At 53.5% G+C, this 24,852-nt stretch overlaps 1 protein-coding gene across 4 annotated transcripts in view; it reads left to right on the top strand.

Moving 5' to 3' along the window:
- ano5a (anoctamin 5a) overlaps positions 1–24,852 on the top strand; it is a 210,787-nt gene that overhangs the window by 37,371 nt on the left and 148,564 nt on the right. For all 4 annotated transcript variants that reach the window (XM_059976030.1, XM_059976029.1, XM_059976032.1 and 1 more), the window contains exon 2: positions 252–322. In XM_059976030.1, the coding sequence (XP_059832013.1) occupies positions 252–322 (71 nt within the window). The remainder of the gene's footprint in view (positions 1–251; positions 323–24,852) is intronic.

The following is a 24,852-nucleotide window of genomic DNA, read 5'->3' as shown; positions in this document are numbered from 1 at the left end:
ATTTTAACCAAGTTTTTAGATGCACATGCTGATTTTTGTTTTGTCTGTGAGGAAGTGCTTTGCCAGCTGCCTGGCACTGTAATGTTCTTATGGCATTTGATTGTGTTGGCTGAAGGTTCTGAAAGAAATGTTGAAAGATGCTGGTTTGGAAAATGTTTTATTTTATGAGACATTCTAATTGTCAATGTCAGAGTACCATTTATTTTGACAGAGTACCCATATTATGCATTCATCTTCCCTCTGTATCTTAGGTGAAGATAATGGGCCTTACTATGATCCGTCCAATGGTACCAGAGAAGGAGAAATTCCTGGCAATTCTGAGGTAAGTATTGCTGTTTCCTGACTACTTCTATCTCCACAAGGAACAAACTCTGTAAACTGGAAGTATTGAAAAATTGCTTTCAGTTTAAGTGACAACTTGCAATACTGAAAATGTACTTCTACCCACCTGCACTAACAAATTCAATATCTTTTCTTGTAATTTCAGTGCTTAGACTTTGAGTATTTCAACCCTTTTTTTTGCCAAACTTTATGGTAAATATATGATTTGGTTAATATTCAGAGCCGCATTTGAGTATTAAAAGTGTCGTTCATTTCCCTGAAACAGAATGCTAAGGATTTGTGTTCTTTTGATGGAAAAAATAGCATTCCTTAAAAGTGACATGATTTCACCATATTGAAAGGTCTATCTATTGGTTTGTTTAAATATCAACTAACAAATACAAAACGTCATTGGTTTCTTGGATTCATTCAGTTTATAGATCATGCTACTCAGGCACTTTAGGGAAGGAATGCTGTGCAGTGAGATTGAGTGCCAACAAGAAATGGTGATTAGGACCTGCCTGAGACATGCTATTAAAATGCGCAAAAGTAAATCAATTATGATTGGGTGTAGAGAGGGTGAAAGCAGATAGTCTTATTTCAAGGAAAGGGTGCTTAAAGATAAAAAGACATGTGGTTTAACACAAGAGATCCTGCAGATGCTGGAAATCCAGAGCAACAGACACACAATGCTGGCAGAACCCAGCAGGTTAGGCAGAATCTATGGAAATGAATGCACATTTGACATTTGGGTCGAGATCCTTCATCCAGACTGGAAAGGAAGGGGGAAGAAGCCAGATTGAGAAGGTTAGAGGAGGGGGAGGAGTACAAACTTAGAAGGTGATAGGCTGAGGGAGACGAAGAAAGAAGCTGGGACGAGAAGTTAAAGAGCTGGCAAAGAAGGAATCTGATAGAAGAGGAGAGTGGATCTTGGGAGAGAAGGAAGATCATTTGGAGGAAGTGATAAGCAGAAGAGAAGAAGTAGGAGGCCAGAGTGGGGAAGAGAAGTGGGAAGAGGGAGAGGGAAAATTACTGGAAGTTGGAGAAACTGATATTCATGCCATCAGGTTGGAAACTACTGGGATGGAATATAAGGTGTTGCTCTTCCATCCTGAGAGTGGACTCATGGTCAGAACAAGATTGGCAATAGGAATTGAAATGATTAGCCACTGAGAAATTCTGCTTTTTGCATATGAGTTGAGGTGCTCGACAAAGTGGTCCCCCGATCAACATTGAGTCTCCCCAATGTAGGGGAGGCCACTTTGGGAGCGCTGGATACAATAGATGACCCCAGCAAATTTTCATGTGCAATGTTGCCTTACCTAGAAGGGCTGCTTGGGGTCCTGATCGGAGGAGTGGGGGGAGTGAATGGGCAGGTGTAGTACGTCTGCTATTTTCAGGGTTAAGTGCCAGGAGGAGATTATTGGGGATAGCCGAATGGACAAGGAGATCACGGAGTGAGCAATCCCTGCTGAAGGCGGAGAGTTTGGGTAGGCAGGTAAAGTGGTAGGATTCCACTGAAGATGGTGGAAGTTGTGGAGAATGACGTGTTGGATGCTGAGGCTCATGGAGTGCTAGGTGAGGACAAGACAAACTCTATCTCTGTTAAGGCAGCTGAAAGAAGGAATGAGCACTGATGTCTGGGAAATGGAAGAATTGCAGGTGAGGATAGCATCAATGGCAGAGGAAAGGAAACTCTGTTCTGTGAAGAAGGTGGGGGACATCTCTGATATCCTGGAAAGGGAAGCCTCATCCTGGGAACATGTGCAGCGGAGATTAAGGAACTAAGATAAGGCAATGGCATTTTTACAGAAGACAGGGTGGGAAGAGGTGTGTAGTGTAGGCCTCCATTAGTCTCGATAGACCATGGATTTGCGCCTTGGAAAGTTTCCAGGGCAAGGTTTTTTTTTCTGGAAGACCAGCAGTTGCCCAAGCTGCAAGTCCCCCCTCTCCACACCGCCGATGTTGTCCAATGGAAGGGTATTAGGACCCATACAGCTTGGCACCGGTGTTGTCACAGAGCAATGTGTGGTTAAGTGCCTTGCTCAAGGATACACACAGCCTCAGCCAAGGCTCGAACTAGCGACCTTCAGATCACTAGACGAATGCTAGAGGTATACTAGAGTACTGAATACTAGAGGTATAGTTAAGGTAGTTGTTGGAACTGAAAGATGTTTATCTCCAGTCATGGAGACAGAGAGATTGAAAAAGGGAGAGAGCTGCCAGAAATGGACCAACTGAATTTAAGGGCAGAGTGGAAGTTGTAGGCAAAGTTGAAGAAATTGACAAACTCAGCATAACTTTAAGATCGGGGATGAGAGATTGAAATGGGACTTCGGGGCAGCTTCTTCACACTGCTGGTGATGCATATTTGGGATGAGACACCAGAAATTTTGTTTGAGGTGGGAACATTAACAAAAACCTAAAAACCATCTAGGTAAGTATGTGAATATGAGAGCTTTAGAGAGCTTTGGGCCAAATGTGAACAGATGGGAGTAACTCACTGGACAACACAGTTGGCATGAGTGAGTTGGACTAAAGTGCATGTTTCAATGCTGCATGACTCTATGATGACCATTCCTGAGTAGTCTTTTACCATCCAGAATCTCTTTTTTTTTTAAAAAACTTCATCCAGACACCTTCGCGTGTAATACTGGCCAGACACGTATGGGAAATAGTAGTGACCTTAAATATATTGACATACAGAGGGACTAGGGGGTTTCTTGTATGTTCACAGCTGTCTGAAAATTGTGATACAGGTGGACAGAGTAAAGAAGAAGGCATTTAACATGCCTTCATATGCAGAGGTAGTATATATTAAGAGCAGGAACGATATTTTGTAGCCATATAAGGCTTAGGTTAGGTGGCACTTAAAATATTGTTCGTAATTATGGTCACCACACTGTGAATGTGGTAGTGTTGGAGACTGACTAAGGTTTAGCCTGAAATGAAGGTTTTATTAGTAAGTGATTGGACAAGCTGAGATTGTTCTCACTGGAGCACAGAAGCTGTGAGGTGATGTTATGAAAGTTTGTAAAGAACTTGTAAAGAAGTTTGTAGATAGTAACAGGCTTTTTCCAAGGCTAGGGAAACATAAAATGAGAAGGCATAGGTTGAGGGTGAGGTGGGAAGTATTGAAAGGAGATCTGAGGGCATGTTTTTCACATGGAGGATAGTACATATATGGAATGATCTGCTAGAGAAGATGCTACAGGGAGGTGCAATCAGAATTTTTTTTTACAATATTTTTTATTCAGAAAAAAAACAAGATTTACAGAGTGGAACACATAGATACATCTCAACATAACTTGTGTACATTCATATATTGTAATAAAATTGATCAAAATGTTATAGAATAACACATAAAGGCATACCACTCTGTAATCAAAAATTTAAAGGTAAGTCCTACATCATAAAAGAAATTTTTTATATAAAAAAAAGTCAACCCCCTACCAACTACCAAAGAAAAAAGCTGATGGATGATAATGGATAATTAGGGATAAAAAATATTCGCTTAAGAAGAGAAGATAAAAATATACATAAAAGTCTGTGCACTGTTAAACTTTATAAATTGGAAAAGTAACTTAGGAAAGGTCCCCAGATATCATAAAAAAGATTGTTTCGAATTTAAGACTGAGCAGTGGATCTTTTCTAAATTTAAATAAGACATCATATCACGTAGCCATTGAAGATGTGTAGGAGGAGTAGACTCCTTCCATTTAAGCAAGATTGCTCTTCTTGCTAAAAGAGAGGTAAAAACTGAAACCTGTAGGTTAGGAGTATTTAAAGTTATATCTTCATTTGCAATAATACCAAACAAGGCAGTAAGGGGATTTGGGTCAAATTGGACCCTAAAAAGTTGTGAGAAGGTATGAAATACTTCCCGCCAAAACTTTTCAATCTTAGGGCAAAACCAAAACATATGAATTAAAGAGGCATCAGCAGAGTTGCATTTATTACAAAGTGGAGAAACATTCGGGTAAAAACTAGACAGCTTCTGTTTAGAAATGTAAGCTCTATGAACCACTTTAAATTGTAGAAGAGAATGACAAGCACAGAAAGATGATTTATTAACCCGTTTAAGAATTTTATTCCATCTATCATCAGAAATCTGACAATTTTAGGTCATCCTCCCACGCTTTTCTTATTTTATCTAAAAAGTCTTGTCTAGAATCAATCAACAAGTTATAGAATATTTTAAAAAGCATTTGGACAAGCACATGGGTAGGAAGAGAAGAGAGATATGAGACAAATGCAAGAAAATAGAATGAGATAAGATGGGTATCTCAATCAGACTGGACAACTTGACTAAATGTTTCTGTGCTGCATAATTCTGACTATAGCCAATTCAACAGTCTGCTAATTACTCATAGCAGCAAACCTCAAAGAAAGTTAAAGCAAGTTGCTCTGTACTGAATGGAGAGCTGATGGAATGTATTTTCTTTGACCTTAAGGTACATTAATGTACTTTTACATCGTTCATGCAATAAGTTCTTTTTTAAAATGCCTCAGAATATTGTTTTTTTTCTCTTGAATGTCTAGTTTTAGTTTAGTTTTAGTTTTAGTTTTAGATTTAGTTTTAGGACAGTCTGACATTGGCTACAAGGGTGCTGAAGAAAATGCAAGACAGGAGAAGGAGCCACTTGTACCTGATTCCATTTTTTTAAAAAGAGAATGTAGTCATTCTTCAGAGTCTTGGTGGTAGCATTAAGGTCATGGAAGAGTTAATAATCTAAGCTCCATTTCACTGCTGTCTGGTTGCTTCCAACATGCCAGTGAGATTAGTTAACAAAGAAAATTCATTTTTTCCCCAGTGAATCATTCTGGAGAGTTTCAGCTCTGCTGTCCTTCATTACAGAATTTATTAGTTCCCAGCTAATGAGACATAGGGTTAATATTTGCCACTTTGCTATTTAAAAGTGGTTTTCCTGAGTTTTCATGCTGGATTTTGAAGTTGTGTATATTCTTGACCATTCAGTTGATGGGGTGGAAATACTCAGAAATTCTACTCTGTGTTATACCAGCTCCAACCCACTCAATTTAATTCTTAAACAAAGGGCGGAATTTGTATGTTGCACTTTGCGGATCAGAATCTTAAACCCACAAATGTTTAATCAAGTGTCAATTTTTGGAATTGATGGTGGTATGGGTGGGAAAAGTGAGACAAGGCTTCAGCCTCGCTTTTACTACGTGTGATGTCGTCATCGGCTGATTTTCCTCAGGGGCTGGTAGTTGAATCAAAAGAAATTCCATTCTTTAGTCTGTTTATCAGCACTGGGTCTGAATTATTACTGGTGACTGACTGGCCACACACTCCCAGAGATCTCACATACCCCTGCGCTTTCCTCACCCTCCCCAACCCCTTAAAGGATGTTCATTATGTCTCTTTTGCCTTCACTAAACCTCTTGGGGGAAAATGGACTGACTCTATTCCTCAATTCTTAATTTGAAAATTGGGCCTACAGGAGGTACTCCTGAGACTTTGACATCTATTAAGAACTTATGAGTTGTTTTTGGCAGTAGATTGGTATTACAACAGTTATCTCATGAGTTATGTATCATCAGATTATTGATAGTTACAGTATATGAATGAGATCAGCTAGATTTCAGATCCTTTTGATACAGAGAATAGATGTTAAGCACGATAATATTCTGTATTTATATCTTTCAAATTAAGCCTTGGCTAGTTGGTATAACTTCTGCCTCCAAAGCCAAAGGCTGTTGATGATAAGCAGAGAAGCAGACTCTCCAGCCCTTTATCGTTCAATACTAATTGGTTGTTCTACATCAATACCATTTTCTGGTTATCTTGCATATTTTTTTATGCCTTTTGTTTCCAGAAATCAGTTTATCTTGAGCGTATTCAGCGACTTGACCCTCACTGTGTTCTGTAGTATAAAATTTCACCTGTATACCCCACTTGGAATAAAAAAATGTTCAGATCCAGAATGTCGAACTCCGAATCCAGAGATTATCATTTCTGGTTCTAGACCCTCACCCCGCAGTCAAGAGAAATAGCTTGTCAGACTGTTGGAGATTTAATTAAGTCATCTCTCGTTCAATGCTCCGGAATACAGGCCTGGTAAACCCAGCTGCTGCTCAAACGACACTCCTGTCATCTCCAGAAATCCTTCTAGTGAATTTACAGTGTGCTAAATGTGTCCTTGGAGAAGGAGACCAAACCTTGCATTGCTCAGAACGTGGTCTTGCCAAGGCAATGTATAGTGCAGTGAGGAATCCTCGCTCCTCCAGTGGAGGTCAACTGCAATTGGTTGATTTAACCGCCCACTGTACTTGCACAGTTGCTTTCAGAAACAGGTGCACAGGATGTCCAAGTCTCTTTCTAATCAATGTTTTCTAATCTCTCATTTAAATAATACTGATCCTTTCTGAAATTTCCCCATCGCAAAACCTCATATTCATCCACGTTATACTACAAGTTGCATTCTTTGCATTTGAACACAATTCAATGCTTACAGTTCAGTGCAGTATTGAGAGAGCGCTGGAGCACCAGATGAGTCATATTTTGCCTGTGTGAGCAAAATAAGGCATAATTGTAGGCCCAAGAGATTCTGCAGATGCTGGAAATCCAGAGCAACATGCACAAAATGCTGGAGGAACTCAGCAAGTCAGGCAGCATTAATGGAAATGAATAAACAATTGACATTTCAGGCCAAGACCAGAAAAGGTGGAGGTAGAGGTCGGAATAAATATGTGGGGTGAGGGGAAGGGGGACAAGCTAGAGATGATAGTGTAAAGTCTGGTGGATAGTGGAGGGAGGATGAAGTAAGAAGCTGGGAGGAGATAGGTGGAAAAGGCAAAGGGCTGGAGAAGGAGGACTGATAGAGGAGACTGAACTCTAGGAGAAAGGTAAGGAAGAGAGACCCCGTGGAGATATTAAAGGCAGGTAAGGAGGAGAGGCAAGAGGCCAGAGTGGGGAATAGAAGGTGATGGAAGGAAGAAATTACGTGAATGAAAAATCAATGTTTATGCCATCTGGTTGGAAGCTACCTAGATGGAATATAAGGTGTGCTCTTCCACCCTGAGAGTGGCCTCATCATGGCTGAAGAGGAGGCCAAGGACCGACATATCAGAACAGGAATGGGGATAGAAATTAAATTGGTTGGCAATCGGGGAATTCCACTTTTTGCTGATGCAGTGGAGGTGCCTGACAAAGCAGTCCCCCAATTTACACTGGGTCTCAGTATTGTAGAGGAGGCAGCATTGGAAGCACCACATACAGTAGACGACCTTAATAAATTTGCAGCTGAATTGTAGCCACACCTGGAAGGACTGTTTGGGAGGTGAGTGAGGAAGTGAATGGGCAGGTATACCATTTCTATCCTAATAGATGATGTGCAGAATTCTGTACAGAACATTAACATAAGAGATTCTGCTGATGCTAGAAATCCAGCATAACACACAAAATGCTGGAGGAACTCGGCAAGTCAAGCAGCATCTATGGAGAGGAGTGAACAGCTGACGTTTTAGGCCAAGACTCTTCATCAGGACCTGTGACGTTTATTTCCAGAATGAGACAGTGTCTTCAGTGGTGTATCTGATAATTAGTAATTAACTTCAGTTTTAAAAAGAAAAGATCTGGTGTTTAATGATCAGTATATTGCTGTTAGTAGGGGCCTGGTGTAGTTAAATTACTGTTGGATTTACTTCGCTCTGAAATGCTGAGTGACACAGCAGAAGAGACGTGAGAAGCCAGATGTAAATACAAATTTATTTTCAGCCATCCAACCATCGGCTGTCATTGCAGAATTATAGCAGCTGGATAATAATATCCCCAGTTTCTGTTGCTGCACCAGAATAACATTTACCTCTCCAGAGAACCATAGAACCATAAAACATTACAGCACAGAAAAAGGCCTTTTGGCCCTTCTTGGCTGTGCCAAACCATTTTTCTGCCTAGTCCCACTGACCTGCACCTGGACCAAATCCCTCCATACACCTCTCATCCATCATCCATGTACCTGTCCAAGTTTTTCTTAAATGTTAAAAGTGAGCCTGCATTTACCACTTCATCTGGCAGCTCATTCCACACTCCTATCACTCTCTGTGTGAAGAAACCCCCCCCCCCCCGAATGTTCCTTTTAAACTTTTTCCCCTTCACCCTTAACCCATGTCCTCTGGTTTTTTTTCTCCCCTAGCTTCAGTGGAAAAAGCCTGCTTGCATTCAGTCTATCTGTACCCATCTGTCCCATGCGGGACTTTGTCAAAGGCCTTACTGAAGTCCATGTAGACAACATCCACTGCCTTCCCTTCATCCACTTTCCTGGTAACCTCCTCAAAAAGCTCTAATTAATTTGTTAAGCATGACCAACCATGCACAAAGCCCTGTTGACTCTCCCTAATAAGTCCCTGTCTATCTCAATACTTGTAGATCCTATTTCTTAGCACTCCTTCCAATAATATACTTGCTACCGATGTCAAACTTACCGGCCTGTAGTTTCCCGGATTACTTTTAAAGCCTTTTTTTAAACAACGGAACAACATGAGCTATCCTCCAGTCCTCCAGCACCTCACCCGTAGATACTGACATTTTAAGTATAACTGCCAGGGCCCCTGCAATTTCAGCTCTAGTCTCCTTCAAGGTCCAAGGGAATACCCTATCAGGTCCTGGGGATTTATCTACTCTGATTTGCCTCAAGTCAGTTTTGCTTTTTGCCTCCTACCAGTTTTGCTTTCTTTGGAACACGTTAATCCTGAGATCAAGAACAGGTAAGTGCATCAGGCACTCCTCTTTTGCAGTGAGTTTGTCTACTTCTCCCTCTAAAAATATTGTCCATTTACACTGTGCAACTGAAACCGCATTTTACATGTGCATAATTTCTTATAAAGGTGCCCAGAAAACAGGCAGTTCTTTGTCCAGTGAGTAGGACCATTTCAAACCACTGTTCTGAGGACCTGAATGAGGTGTGGAGACAGTGTTTATGCTCAATGGCTTCGTGCTCTGGTATATTTAAGAAAATTTAGACTTTTATTGGAATTAAGTAATCCCAAAATAATACTACCATTCTAATGTTTTTATTCTGTTTTGGGTTAATTCGTAAAATAAGATGATAAAATATAGGAGCAGAATTAGGCCATTTAGCCCGTCAAGTCTGCTCTGCCATTTCATCACTGCTCATTTATTATCCCTCTCTAAACCATCCTCCTGCCATTTTCCCATAACCTTTGAGGCCCAAGAACCTGTCAACCACAGCCTTAACTATGCTCCAATGACTTGGCCATCACAGCTGTCTGTGTCAATGAACTCCCTAGATTCAACACCCTCTGGCTAAAGACAATTTTGCTTATCTCTGTTCTAAATGGATGTCCCTCTATTTTGAGGCTGTCCTGTCTGGTCCTAGACTCTCTCCCATTTTAGGAAACATCCTCTCCACACCCAGTCTATCTAGGCCTTTCAATATTTGACAGGTTTCATTGAAATGCCCCTTTATAAACTCCAGCGAGTACAGACCCAGAGCTATAAAGCACTCCTTAGATGTTAATTTTTCATTCTTTGGATCATTCTTGTGAACCACCTATAGACCTTGTCCAATGCCAGCACACCTTTTCTTAAATAAGGAACCCAAAGCTGCTCACAATACTCCATGTGGTCAGACCAATGCCTTATAAAGCGTCAGCATTATATCCTTGCTTTTATATTCTAGTCCTCACAAAATTAATCCTAACGTTGCATTTGCCTTCCTTACCATCGACTCAACCTGTAAGTTAACCTTTAGGGAATCCTGCATGAAGACTTCTAAGCATCTCTACTGTCTAGGTGTCTCAGGGTTGAGTGAAAAGCCAATGAAATGGTATCTACTGTTTAGCTGTTGTGATAGCAGGCAAATTTGAGTAGATCCAAGAGACTCTACAGGCAAGAGTTAATGTGTTTCTTTGCCAACTTTTCAAAGCAGTTCATCACAATGTAAATGTTACTGGATGATTAAGATGGAGGCAGTTTATGACATTCTTCTGGGCAGAAAGGTGGATTACAGGTAGAAAATGAGATGATGAGACATAGGAGCAGAATTAAGTTATTCGACCCATTGAGTTTGCTTCGCCATTCAATCATGGCTTATTCATTTTCATTCTCAACTCCATTCTTCTGCCTTCTCCCTGTAACCTTTGACAACCTTAACAATTAAGAAACTATCAACCTCCATTTTAAATATACCCAATGACTTATCCTCCACAGTTGTCTGTGGCAATGAATTCCACAGATTCACCATCCTCTAAATCCTCCTCATCTCTGTTCTAAGGGGACATCCTTGTATTCAGAGGCTGTGCTTCCTGGTACTACACTTCCCCACTAGCAGAAACATACTCACCTCGTCCACTCTATTTAGTCCTTCCAATGCAGGCTGGAAAGTTTATGAGATCTGTTCCTGGTATTTCATAAGTTGACCTGAATATACAGTTGACTCTATGATAATTACTGGGTATGTAGACATCTTTCAAGAGTGAAGGTTACAATGTGGGATGATCTCTGATTCACATTTGTATCAGCCATTGCTATTAGCTAGCTGTTATTAACAATAAAAAAATATTTGTTTGGTTAGAAACTGTATCCTATATACTTGCCCTATCAAGTAACACTGAAGAAAAGCACACACAAAATTGTGGAGGAACTCAGCAGAACAGGCAGTATCTATGGGGGGAAAAAAAAGTACAGTCGACAATCGGTAGGGGGAGGGTAATCTATGGAAGATATACAGTCCCACTTGAAATCCCTTATTTCTGAAAACCACATCACAATTTATAAATGATCGTGTAGGCATAACCATTAAATGTTTAAAACGTAAAACTGAAGCAAAGAGCATGCTCTAACACATTGAATGCTGGAGGCAGAAGTTGGAGTACACCCTTTGGTCATCAATGCCTACTGCATCGGGTACTGATCTCTCACTTCAGTGCAACTCTCTACACTGACCGCCAACCCTTGATTCCTCTAATGTCCAAAAATCAACTCTCCTTATTTGACCGTACTCTGCATATGATCTTCAAAGCTGCCACAGAAGGCGGATTCCAAAGATTCACCCTTATCTGGCTGAAGAGATTTCTTCCCATCCGTGTCCTGAGCGGTTGACCCCTCAATCAGAGGCTGAGGGCAACTGATGTGGACACCACAGCAACAAGAAACAAACAGCTCTCCATCCATGGAAAAGGGTAAGCAGTTTCGGGCCGAGACCCTTCATCGGGACTGGAAAGGAAGGGAGAAGTCAGAATAAGAAGGTGGGGGAGGAGAGGAAGAAGTGCAAAGGTGGCAGGTGATAGGTGAAACTGGGAGGGGGGAGGGCTTGGAATAAAGAGCTGGGAAGTTGATTAGTGAAAGATATAAAAAGCTGGAAGGGGGGAATCGGATAGTAGAGGACAGAAGATCAAGGAAGAAAGTGAAGGGGGAGGAACTCCAGAGGGTGTTGATGGGCAGGTAAGAAGAGAAGCTGTAAGAGGACCTGGTCATCTGAGTTCCTCCATCTTTTTGTTAGTTGCCTTGGATTTTCAGCACCTGTAGATTATTCCCATGTTAGTGATTTTTCTCTCCATCTGCTCAGTTATGCCTCACAGTAATTCTATGGTTCCATGAGATCACCTCCTGCTTTTATAAATGAGGCAGAGTACAGACCCAGTCGACTTAATCTCTCCTCTGACAGCAGCCTCCCCTCCCCCCCCCCCCCCCCATCGCGGGAATCCAGCAGGCGAACCGTTGCTCTGCACGCCACAGTTCATTTTTATTTAAGAAAAGGGGAGGAAAATAGACTTAACCTAAAGCTGCACCTGTGGAATTTCTTGTCACAGATTTTTGAAGAACCCTTGGTTTGGAGTGAGGGTACGTTTCTAGTAGACGTGGTGGTTGGTACTGAGCAGACGGAAATGCTTCACAATGCCCTATTTTCACTGGAAGATGGGTCAGATGACTCTGTGTGTGGTGTGTATGTGAGAGAGAGGTATGTGCCGACGTCTGCTGACGAGCTGCCAGTAGCTCTATTTTCATACACAGCACAGACGCGCTGCAGCTGTTCCAGGTTCGAATGAAGCACGAAGGCAGTGAGGCAGCCGCAGTGCTGGGCTTTATACTGGAGGTGGGGCATTCCTCAGCTAAAGACGCTGAGCAAGTGCTCATCAGCAAATTCCCAAACATAATATAACTCTTTCAAAGAAGTAGATGATGTTGAGGTCAATTATGCCTTGCTGGCAAACGACTATGTCCTAAATAAAGAGAGGTGGGTGGATTGCCCTTTTAGTTATAAAAAAAATAGCCTCTAACAATAAAGCCTTCAGTTTGCAGCAGTGTTTTAATTACTCATTTAACCCACTTTTAAATGGTGTCCAGTGGTTTTAACTGTTAAGCAGCTTAAACTTGTTTTGGGACTGTATACCCGCAGGTCAATTTGCATCGACACAATATAAACAAGGTAGAAATTTAAGTAAGGGAGGCCCAAAGTCATGTTAATTATTGCTGGGAATTTGGAATGAGATATCAAATCTTTTCTTTAAAAACACCAGGGAAATCTCTACTTTCACTTGCATTCATACATATGTAGAAATGTGAGGAGACCAAAATGCCTTTTTGCACCTTTCACACTATTCAATGAGATCATGTTTTCGGTGTGTCTGAGAGAGAAGGATGGGGCGGAGTGTGTCTGAGCGAGAAGGATGGGGCGGAGTGTGTCTGAGCGAGGGGGGGGATGGGGCGGAGTGTGTCTGAGCGAGGGGGGTGATGGGGCGGAGTGTGTCTGAACAAGGGGGGGGGATGGGGCGGAGTGTGTCTGAGCGAGGGGGGGATGGGGCGGTGTGTGTCTGAGCGAGAAGGATGGGGCGGAGTGTGTCTGAGCGAGAAGGATGGGGCACTGTGTGTCTGAGCGAGGGGGTGATGGGGCGGTGTGTGTCTGAGCGAGGGGGGTGATGGGGCGGTGTGTGTCTGAGTGAGTGGGGGATGGGGCGGAGTGTGTCTGAGCGAGAAGGATGGGGCACTGTGTGTCTGAGCGAGGAGGGGATGGGGCGGTGTGTGTCTGAGCGAGGAGGGGATGGGGCGGAGTGTGTCTGAGCGAGGGGGGTGATGGGGCGGAGTGTGAGCGAGGGGGGGATGGGGCGGAGTGTGTCTGAGCGAGAAGGATGGGGCGGAGTGTGTCTGAACGAGGGGGGGATGGGGCGGAGTGTGTCTGAGCGAGAAGGATGGGGGCGGAGTGTGTCTGAACGAGGGGGGGATGGGGCGGAGTGTGTCTGAGCGAGGGGGGGATGGGGGCGGTGTGTGTCTGAGCGAGAAGGATGGGGCGGAGTGTGTCTGAGCGAGGGGGGGGATGGGGCGGAGTGTGTCTGAGCGAGAAGGAAGGGATGGGGCGGAGTGTGTCTGAACGAGGGGGGGATGGGGCGGAGTGTGTCTGAGCGAGGGGGGGATGGGGCGGAGTGTGTCTGAGCGAGGGGGGGGATGGGGCGGAGTGTGTCTGAGCGAGGGGGGGTTGATGGGGCGGTGTGTGTCTGAGCGAGGGGGGTGATGGGGCGGAGTGTGTCTGAGCGAGAAGGATGGGGCGGAGTGTGTCTGAGCGAGGGGGGTGATGGGGCGGAGTGTGTCTGAGCGAGAAGGATGGGGCGGAGTGTGTCTGAGAGAGAAGGATGGGGCGGAGTGTGTCTGAGCGAGAAGGATGGGGCGGAGTGTGTCTGAGAGAGAAGGATGGGGCGGAGTGTGTCTGAGCGAGGGGGGGATGGGGCGGAGTGTGTCTGAGCGAGAAGGATGGGGCGGTGTGTGACTGAGTGAGGGGGGGGATGGGGACGTGTGTGTGTCTCAGCGAGGGGGGTGATGGGGCGGTGTGTGACTGTGAGTGAGGGGGGGGATGGGGCGGTGTGTGTCTGAGCGAGTGGGGGGCTGGGGCGGTGTGTCTCTGAGCGAGGGGGGTGATGGGGCGGTGTGTGTCTGAGTGAGTGGGGGGATGGGGCGGTGTGTTTCTGAGCGAGGGGGGTGATGGGGCACTGTGTGTCTGAGCGAGGGGGGGGATGGGGCGGTGTGTGTCTGAGTGGAGGTGATGGGGCGGAGTGTGTCCTGAGCGAGGGGGGGGGATGGGGCGGTGTGTGTCTGAGCGAGGGGGTGATGGGGCGGTGTGTGTCTGAGCGAGGGGGGGTTGATGGGGTGGTGTGTCTCTGAGCGAGGGGGTGATGGGGCGGTGTGTCTCTGAGCGAGGGGGGTGATGGGGTGGTGTGTGTCTGAGCGAGGGGGTGATGGGGCGGTGTGTGTCTGAGCGAGGGGGGGATGGGGCGGTGTGTGTCTGAGCGAGGGGGGGGGATGGGGCGGTGTGTGTCTGAGCGAGGGGGGGATGGGGCGGAGTGTGTCTGAGCGAGGGGGTGATGGGGCGGAGTGTGTCTGAGCGAGGGGGGGGATGGGGCGGTGTGTCTCTGAGCGAGGGGGGTTGATGGGGCGGTGTGTCTCTGAGCGATGGGGTGTTGGGACGGTGTGTGTCTGAGCGAGGGGGGGGATGGGACGGTGTGTGTCTGAGCGAGGGGGGGATGGGACGGTGTGTTTCTGAGCGAGGGGAGTGATGGGGCAGAGTATGTCTGAACGAGGGGGGGATAGGGCGGTGTGTGTCTGAGCGAGGGGGTGATGAGGCGGTGTGTGTCTGAGCGAGGAGGGGATGGGGCACTGTGTGTCTGAGCGAGGGGGGTGATGGGGTGGTGTGTCTCTGAGCGAGGGGGTGATGGGGCGGTGTGTCTCTGAGCGAGGGGATGATGGGGCGGTGTGTGTCTGAGCGAGGGGGTGATGGGGCGGTGTGTGTCTGAGCGAGGGGGGGGAATGGGGCGGTGTGTGTCTGAGCGAGGGGGTGATGGGGCGGTGTGTGTCTGAGCGAGGGGGGTGATGAGGCGGTGTGTGTCTGAGCGAGGGGGGTGATGGGGCGGTGTGTGTCTGAGCGAGGAGGGGATGGGGCGGTGTGTGTCTGAGCGAGGGGGGTGATGGGGCACTGTGTGTGTCTGAGCGAGGGGGGGATGGGGCGGTGTGTGTCTGAGCGAGGGGGGTGATGGGGCGGTGTGTCTCTGAGCGAGGGGGGGGATGGGGCGGTGTGTGTCTGAGCGAGGGGGGTGATGGGGCGGTGTGTGTCTGAGCGAGGGGGGGATGGGGCGGTGTGTGTCTGAGCGAGGGGGTGATGGGGCGGAGTGTGTCTGAGAGAGAAGGATGGGGCGGAGTGTGTCTGAGCGAGAAGGATGGGGCGGAGTGTGTCTGAGCGAGAAGGATGGGGCGGAGTGTGCCTGAGTGAGGGGGGGGATGGGGCGGTGTGTGACTGAGCGAGGGGGTGATGGGGCGGTGTGTGTCTGAGCGAGGGGGGGATGAGGCGGTGTGTGTCTGAGTGGAGGTGGTGGGGCGGTGTGTGACTGAGTGGAGGTGGTGGGGCGGTGTGTGTCTGAGCGAGGGGGGTGATGGGGCGGTGTGTGACTGAGCCAAGGGGGTGATGGGGCTGAGTGTGTCTGAGCGAGGGGGGTGATGGGGCGGTGTGTGTCTGAGCGAGGGGGGGGATGGGGCTGAGTGTGTCTGAGCGAGGGGGGTGATGGGGCGGTGTGTGTCTGAGCGAGGGGGGTGATGGGGCGGGATGGGGCGGTGTGTGACTGAGCCAGGGGGGTGATGGGGCGGTGTGTGACTGAGCGAGGGGGTGATGGGGCGGTGTGTGTCTGAGCGAGGGGGGTGATGGGGCGGTGTGTGTCTGAGCGAGGGGGGTGATGGGGCGGTGTGTCTCTGAGCGAGGGGGTGATGGGACGGTGTGTGACTGAGCGAGGGGGTGATGGGGCGGTGTGTGTCTGAGCGAGGGGGGTGATGGGGCGGTGTGTGACTGAGCGAGGGGGTGATGGGGCGGTGTGTGTCTGAGCGAGGGCGGTGATGGGGCGGTGTGTGTCTGAGCGAGGGCGGTGATGGGGCGGTGTGTGTCTGAGCGAGGGGGTGATGGGGCGGTGTGTGTCTGAGCGAGGGGGGGGATGGGACGGTGTGTGACTGAGCGAGGGGGGTGATGGGGCGGTGTGTGTCTGAGTGGAGGTGATGGGACGGTGTGTGTCTGAGCGAGGGGGGTGATGGGGCGGTGTGTGTCTGAGTGGAGGTGATGGGACGGTGTGTGTCTGAGCGAGGGGGGTGATGGGGCGGTGTGTGTCTGAGCGAGGGGGGTGATGGGGCGGTGTGTGACTGAGCGAGGGGGGTGATGGGGCGGTGTGTGTCTGAGTGGAGGTGATGGGACGGTGTGTGTCTGAGCGAGGGGGGTGATGGGGCAGTGTGTGTCTGAGCGAGGGGGGTGATGGGGCGGTGTGTGTCTGAGTGGAGGTGATGGGACGGTGTGTGTCTGAGCGAGGGGGGTGATGAGGCGGTGTGTGTCTGAGCGAGGGGGTGATGGGACGGTGTGTGTCTGAGTGGAGGTGATGGGACGGTGTGTGTCTGAGCGAGGGGGGTGATGGGGCGGTGTGTGACTGAGTGAGGCGGTGATGGGGCTGAGTGTGTCTGAGCGAGGGGGTGAAGGGGCGGTGTGTGACTGAGCGAGGGGGTGATGGGGCTGAGTGTGTCTGAGCGAGGGGGTGATGGGGCGGTGTGTGACTGAGCGAGGGGGTGATGGGGCGGTGTGTGTCTGAACGAGGGGGGGATGGGGCGGTGTGTGTCTGAGCGAGGGGGGGATGAGGCGGTGTGTGTCTGAACGAGGGGGGATGGGGCGGTGAGTGTCTGAGCGAGGGGGGGATGGGGCGGTGTGTGTCTGAGCGAGGAGGGGATGGGGCAGAGTGTGTCTGAGCCAGGGGGGTGATGGGGCGGTGTGTGTCTGAGCGAGGGGGGTGATGGGGCGGTGTGTGTCTGAGTGGAGGTGGTGGGGCGGTGTGTGTCTGAGCGAGGGGGGTGATGGGGCGGTGTGTGACTGAGCCAGGGGGGTGATGGGACTGAGTGTGTCTGAGCGAGGGGGTGATGGGGCGGTGTGTGTCTGAGTGGAGGTGGTGGGGCGGTGTGTGTCTGAGCGAGGGGGTGATGGGGCGGTGTGTGTCTGAGCGAGGGGGGGATGGGGCGGTGTGTGTCTGAGCGAGGGGGGGGATGGGGCGGTGTGTGTCTGAGCGAGGGGGGGATGGGGCGGAGTGTGTCTGAGCGAGGGGGTGATGGGGCGGAGTGTGTCTGAGCGAGGGGGGGATGGGGCGGTGTGTCTCTGAGCGAGGGGGGTTGATGGGGCGGTGTGTCTCTGAGCGATGGGGTGTTGGGACGGTGTGTGTCTGAGCGAGGGGGGGGGATGGGACGGTGTGTGTCTGAGCGAGGGGGGGATGGGACGGTGTGGTGTCTGAGCGAGGGGAGTGATGGGGCAGAGTATGTCTGAACGAGGGGGGGATAGGGCGGTGTGTGTCTGAGCGAGGGGGTGATGAGGCGGTGTGTGTCTGAGCGAGGAGGGGATGGGGCACTGTGTGTCTGAGCGAGGGGGGTGATGGGGTGGTGTGTCTCTGAGCGAGGGGGTGATGGGGCGGTGTGTCTCTGAGCGAGGGGATGATGGGGCGGTGTGTGTCTGAGCGAGGGGGTGATGGGGCGGTGTGTGTCTGAGCGAGGGGGGGGAATGGGGCGGTGTGTGTCTGAGCGAGGGGGTGATGGGGCGGTGTGTGTCTGAGCGAGGGGGGTGATGAGGCGGTGTGTGTCTGAGCGAGGGGGGTGATGGGGCGGTGTGTGTCTGAGCGAGGGGGGTGATGGGGCGGTGTGTGTCTGAGCGAGGGGGGGATGGGGCGGTGTGTGTCTGAGCGAGGGGGTGATGGGGCGGAGTGTGTCTGAGAGAGAAGGATGGGGCGGAGTGTGTCTGAGCGAGAAGGATGGGGCGGAGTGTGTCTGAGCGAGAAGGATGGGGCGGAGTGTGCCTGAGTGAGGGGGGGGATGGGGCGGTGTGTGACTGAGCGAGGGGGTGATGGGGCGGTGTGTGTCTGAGCGAGGGGGGGATGAGGCGGTGTGTGTCTGAGTGGAGGTGGTGGGGCGGTGTGTGACTGAGTGGAGGTGGTGGGGCGGTGTGTGTCTGAGCGAGGGGGGTGATGGGGCGGTGTGTGACTGAGCCAAGGGGGTGATGGGGCTGAGTGTGTCTGAGCGAGGGGGGTGATGGGATGGTGTGTGTCTGAGCGAGGGGGGTGATGGGGCGGTGTGTGTCTGAGCGAGGGGGGTGATGGGGCGGTGTGTGACTGAGCGAGGGGGGTGATGGGGCGGTGTGTGTCTGAGTGGAGGTGATGGGACGGTGTGTGTCTGAGCGAGGGGGGTGATGGGGCGGTGTGTGTCTGAGCGAGGGGGGTGATGGGGCGGTGTGTGTCTGAGTGGAGGTGATGGGACGGTGTGTGTCTGAGCGAGGGGGGTGATGAGGCGGTGTGTGTCTGAGCGAGGGGGTGATGGGACGGTGTGTGTCTGAGTGGAGGTGATGGGACGGTGTGTGTCTGAGCGAGGGGGGTGATGGGGCGGTGTGTGACTGAGTGAGGCGGTGATGGGGCTGAGTGTGTCTGAGCGAGGGGGTGAAGGGGCGGTGTGTGACTGAGCGAGGGGGTGATGGGGCTGAGTGTGTCTGAGCGAGGGGGTGATGGGGCGGTGTGTGACTGAGCGAGGGGGTGATGGGGCGGTGTGTGTCTGAACGAGGGGGGGATGGGGCGGTGTGTGTCTGAGCGAGGGGGGGATGAGGCGGTGTGTGTCTGAACGAGGGGGGGATGGGGCGGTGAGTGTCTGAGCGAGGGGGGGATGGGGCGGTGTGTGTCTGAGCGAGGAGGGGATGGGGCAGAGTGTGTCTGAGCCAGGGGGGTGATGGGGCGGTGTGTGTCTGAGCGAGGCGGTGATGGGGCGGTGTGTGTCTGAGCGAGGGGGGTGATGGGGCGGTGTGTGTCTGAGTGGAGGTGGTGGGGCGGTGTGTGTCTGAGCGAGGGGGGTGATGGGGCGGTGTGTGACTGAGCCAGGGGGGTGATGGGGCTGAGTGTGTCTGAGCGAGGGGGTGATGGGGCGGTGTGTGTCTGAGTGGAGGTGGTGGGGCGGTGTGTGTCTGAGCGAGGGGGTGATGGGGCGGTGTGTGTCTGAGCGAGGGGGGTTGATGGGGTGGTGTGTCTCTGAGCGAGGGGGTGATGGGGCGGTGTGTCTCTGAGCGAGGGGGTGATGGGGCGGTGTGTGTCTGAGCGAGGGGGTGATGGGGCGGTGTGTGTCTGAGCGAGGGGGTGATGGGGCGGTGTGTGTCTGAGCGAGGGGGGGGATGGGGCGGTGTGTGTCTGAGCGAGGGGGGGATGGGGCGGTGTGTTTCTGAGCGAGGGGGGTGATGGGGCGGTGTGTGTCTGAGCGAGGGGGGGGATGGGGCGGTGTGTGTCTGAGCGAGGGGGGGGATGGGGCGGTGTGTGTCTGAGCGAGGGGGGGATGGGGCGGAGTGTGTCTGAGCGAGGGGGTGATGGGGCGGAGTGTGTCTGAGCGAGGGGGGGATGGGGCGGTGTGTCTCTGAGCGAGGGGGGTTGATGGGGCGGTGTGTCTCTGAGCGATGGGGTGTTGGGACGGTGTGTGTCTGAGCGAGGGGGGGGGATGGGACGGTGTGTATCTGAGCGAGGGGGGGATGGGACGGTGTGTGTCTGAGCGAGGGGAGTGATGGGGCAGAGTATGTCTGAACGAGGGGGGGATGGGGCGGTGTGTGTCTGAGCGAGGGGGGTGATGAGGCGGTGTGTGTCTGAGCGAGGAGGGGATGGGGCACTGTGTGTCTGAGCGAGGGGGGTGATGGGGTGGTGTGTCTCTGAGCGAGGGGGTGATGGGGCGGTGTGTCTCTGAGCGAGGGGATGATGGGGCGGTGTGTGTCTGAGCGAGGGGGTGATGGGGCGGTGTGTGTCTGAGCGAGGGGGGGGAATGGGGCGGTGTGTGTCTGAGCGAGGGGGTGATGGGGCGGTGTGTGTCTGAGCGAGGGGGGTGATGAGGCGGTGTGTGTCTGAGCGAGGGGGGTGATGGGGCGGTGTGTGTCTGAGCGAGGAGGGGATGGGGCGGTGTGTGTCTGAGCGAGGGGGGTGATGGGGCACTGTGTGTGTCTGAGCGAGGGGGGGATGGGGCGGTGTGTGTCTGAGCGAGGGGGGTGATGGGGCGGTGTGTCTCTGAGCGAGGGGGGGGATGGGGCGGTGTGTGTCTGAGCGAGGGGGGGATGGGGCGGTGTGTCTCTGAGCGAGGGGGGGATGGGGCGGTGTGTGTCTGAGCGAGGGGGGGATGGGGCGGTGTGTGTCTGAGCGAGGGGGGTGATGGGGCGGTGTGTGTCTGAGCGAGGAGGGGATGGGGCGGTGTGTGTCTGAGCGAGGGGGGTGATGGGGCGGTGTGTGTCTGAGCGAGGGGGGGATGGGGCGGTGTGTGTCTGAGCGAGGGGGTGATGGGGCGGAGTGTGTCTGAGAGAGAAGGATGGGGCGGAGTGTGTCTGAGCGAGAAGGATGGGGCGGAGTGTGTCTGAGCGAGAAGGATGGGGCGGAGTGTGTCTGAGCGAGAAGGATGGGGCGGAGTGTGTCTGAGCGAGGGGGGGATGGGGTGGAGTGTGTCTGAGCGAGAAGGATGGGGCGGAGTGTGTCTGAGCGAGGGGGGTGATGGGGCGGAGTGTGTCTGAGCGAGAAGGATGGGGCGGAGTGTGCCTGAGTGAGGGGGGGGATGGGGCGGTGTGTGACTGAGTGAGGGGGGGGATGGGGACGTGTGTGTGTCTCAGCGAGGGGGGTGATGGGGCGGTGTGTGACTGAGTGAGGGGGGGGATGGGGCGGTGTGTGTCTGAGCGAGTGGGGGGCTGGGGCGGTGTGTCTCTGATCGAGGGGGGTGATGGGGCGGTGTGTGTCTGAGTGAGTGGGGGATGGGGCGGTGTGTTTCTGAGCAAGGGGGGTGATGGGGCACTGTGTGTCTGAGCGAGGGGGTGATGGGGCGGTGTGTGTCTGAGCGAGGGGGGTTGATGGGGTGGTGTGTGTCTGAGCGAGGGGGTGATGGGGTGGTGTGTGTCTGAGCGAGGGGGTGATGGGGCGGTGTGTGTCTGAGCGAGGGGGGGATGGGGCGGTGTGTGTCTGAGCGAGGGGGGGGATGGGGCGGTGTGTGTCTGAGCGAGGGGGGATGGGGCGGAGTGTGTCTGAGCGAGGGGGTGATGGGGCGGAGTGTGTCTGAGCGAGGGGGGGATGGGGCGGTGTGTCTCTGAGCGAGGGGGGTTGATGGGGCGGTGTGTCTCTGAGCGATGGGGTGTTGGGACGGTGTGTGTCTGAGCGAGGGGGGGGGATGGGACGGTGTGTGTCTGAGCGAGGGGAGTGATGGGGCAGAGTATGTCTGAACGAGGGGGGGATGGGGCGGTGTGTGTCTGAGCGAGGGGGGTGATGGGGCGGTGTGTGACTGAGCGAGGGGGTGATGAGGCGGTGTGTGTCTGAGCGAGGAGGGGATGGGGCACTGTGTGTCTGAGCGAGGGGGGTGATGGGGTGGTGTGTGTCTGAGCGAGGGGGTGATGGGGCGGTGTGTGTCTGAGCGAGGTGGGGGAATGGGGCGGTGTGTGTCTGAGCGAGGGGGGTGATGGGGCGGTGTGTGTCTGAGCGAGGGGGGTGATGGGGCGGTGTGTGTCTGAGCGAGGGGGTGATGGGGCGGTGTGTGTCTGAGCGAGGGGGGTGATGAGGCGGTGTGTGTCTGAGCGAGGGGGGTGATGGGGCGGTGTGTGTCTGAGCGAGGAGGGGATGGGGCGGTGTGTGTCTGAGCGAGGGGGGTGATGGGGCACTGTGTGTGTCTGAGCGAGGGGGGGATGGGGCGGTGTGTGTCTGAGCGAGGGGGGTGATGGGGCGGTGTGTCTCTGAGCGAGGGGGGGGATGGGGCGGTGTGTGTCTGAGCGAGGGGGGGATGGGGCGGTGTGTGTGTGAGCGAGGGGGGTGATGGGGCGGTGTGTGTCTGAGCGAGGAGGGGATGGGGCGGTGTGTGTCTGAGCGAGGGGGGTGATGGGGCGGTGTGTGTCTGAGCGAGGGGGGGATGAGGCGGTGTGCGTCTGAGTGGAGGTGGTGGGGCAGTGTGTGACTGAGTGGAGGTGGTGGGGCGGTGTGTGTCTGAGCGAGGGGGGTGATGGGGCGGTGTGTGACTGAGCCAAGGGGGTGATGGGGCTGAGTGTGTCTGAGCGAGGGGGTGATGGGGCGGTGTGTGTCTGAGCGAGGGGGGGGATGGGGCGGTGTGTGACTGAGCGAGGGGGTGATGGGGCTGAGTGTGTCTGAGCGAGGGGGTGATGGGGCGGTGTGTGACTGAGCGAGGGGGTGATGGGGCGGTGTGTGTCTGAACGAGGGGGGGATGGGGCGGTGTGTGTCTGAGCGAGGGGGGGATGAGGCGGTGTGTGTCTGAACGAGGGGGGGATGGGGCGGTGAGTGTCTGAGCGAGGGGGGGATGGGGCGGTGTGTGTCTGAGCGAGGAGGGGATGGGGCAGAGTGTGTCTGAGCGAGGGGGTGATGGGGCGGTGTGTGTCTGAGCGAGGGGGGTGATGAGGCGGTGTGTGTCTGAGCGAGGGGGGTGATGGGGCGGTGTGTGTCTGAGCGAGGAGGAGATGGGGCGGTGTGTGTCTGAGCGAGGGGGGTGATGGGGCACTGTGTGTGTCTGAGCGAGGGGGGGATGGGGCGGTGTGTGTCTGAGCGAGGGGGGTGATGGGGCGGTGTGTCTCTGAGCGAGGGGGGGGATGGGGCGGTGTGTGTCTGAGCGAGGGGGGGATGGGGCGGTGTGTCTCTGAGCGAGGGGGGGGATGGGGCGGTGTGTGTCTGAGCGAGGGGGGGATGGGGCGGTGTGTGTCTGAGCGAGGGGGGGATGGGGCGGTGTGTGTCTGAGCGAGGGGGTGATGGGGCGGAGTGTGTCTGAGAGAGAAGGATGGGGCGGAGTGTGTCTGAGCGAGAAGGATGGGGCGGAGTGTGTCTGAGCGAGAAGGATGGGGCGGAGTGTGTCTGAGCGAGAAGGATGGGGCGGAGTGTGTCTGAGCGAGGGGGGGATGGGGTGGAGTGTGTCTGAGCGAGAAGGATGGGGCGGAGTGTGTCTGAGCGAGGGGGGTGATGGGGCGGAGTGTGTCTGAGCGAGAAGGATGGGGCGGAGTGTGCCTGAGTGAGGGGGGGGATGGGGCGGTGTGTGACTGAGTGAGGGGGGGGATGGGGACGTGTGTGTGTCTCAGCGAGGGGGGTGATGGGGCGGTGTGTGACTGAGTGAGGGGGGGGATGGGGCGGTGTGTGTCTGAGCGAGTGGGGGGCTGGGGCGGTGTGTCTCTGATCGAGGGGGGTGATGGGGCGGTGTGTGTCTGAGTGAGTGGGGGATGGGGCGGTGTGTTTCTGAGCAAGGAGGGTGATGGGGCACTGTGTGTCTGAGCGAGGGGGTGATGGGGCGGTGTGTGTCTGAGCGAGGGGGGTTGATGGGGTGGTGTGTGTCTGAGCGAGGGGGTGATGGGGTGGTGTGTGTCTGAGCGAGGGGGTGATGGGGCGGTGTGTGTCTGAGCGAGGGGGGGATGGGGCGGTGTGTGTCTGAGCGAGGGGGGGGATGGGGCGGTGTGTGTCTGAGCGAGGGGGGATGGGGCGGAGTGTGTCTGAGCGAGGGGGTGATGGGGCGGAGTGTGTCTGAGCGAGGGGGGGATGGGGCGGTGTGTCTCTGAGCGAGGGGGGTTGATGGGGCGGTGTGTCTCTGAGCGATGGGGTGTTGGGACGGTGTGTGTCTGAGCGAGGGGGGGGGGGATGGGACGGTGTGTGTCTGAGCGAGGGGAGTGATGGGGCAGAGTATGTCTGAACGAGGGGGGGATGGGGCGGTGTGTGTCTGAGCGAGGGGGGTGATGAGGCGGTGTGTGTCTGAGCGAGGAGGGGATGGGGCACTGTGTGTCTGAGCGAGGGGGGTGATGGGGTGGTGTGTGTCTGAGCGAGGGGGTGATGGGGCGGTGTGTGTCTGAGCGAGGGGGGGGAATGGGGCGGTGTGTGTCTGAGCGAGGGGGTGATGGGGCGGTGTGTGTCTGAGCGAGGGGGGTGATGAGGCGGTGTGTGTCTGAGCGAGGGGGGTGATGGGGCGGTGTGTGTCTGAGCGAGGAGGGGATGGGGCGGTGTGTGTCTGAGCGAGGGGGGTGATGGGGCACTGTGTGTGTCTGAGCGAGGGGGGGATGGGGCGGTGTGTGTCTGAGCGAGGGGGGTGATGGGGCGGTGTGTCTCTGAGCGAGGGGGGGGATGGGGCGGTGTGTGTCTGAGCGAGGGGGGGATGGGGCGGTGTGTGTGTGAGCGAGGGGGGTGATGGGGCGGTGTGTGTCTGAGCGAGGAGGGGATGGGGCGGTGTGTGTCTGAGCGAGGGGGGTGATGGGGCGGTGTGTGTCTGAGCGAGGGGGGGATGAGGCGGTGTGTGTCTGAGTGGAGGTGGTGGGGCAGTGTGTGACTGAGTGGAGGTGGTGGGGCGGTGTGTGTCTGAGCGAGGGGGGTGATGGGGCGGTGTGTGACTGAGCCAAGGGGGTGATGGGGCTGAGTGTGTCTGAGCGAGGGGGTGATGGGGCGGTGTGTGTCTGAGCGAGGGGGGGGATGGGGCGGTGTGTGACTGAGCGAGGGGGTGATGGGGCTGAGTGTGTCTGAGCGAGGGGGTGATGGGGCGGTGTG

The sequence above is a fragment of the Hypanus sabinus genome, chromosome 7, assembly GCF_030144855.1.
Source record: "Hypanus sabinus isolate sHypSab1 chromosome 7, sHypSab1.hap1, whole genome shotgun sequence".
Taxonomy (NCBI): Eukaryota; Metazoa; Chordata; class Chondrichthyes; order Myliobatiformes; family Dasyatidae; genus Hypanus; species Hypanus sabinus.
Note: the sequence above shows the minus strand (reverse complement) of the source record. Positions and strands in the feature narration are given on the sequence as shown.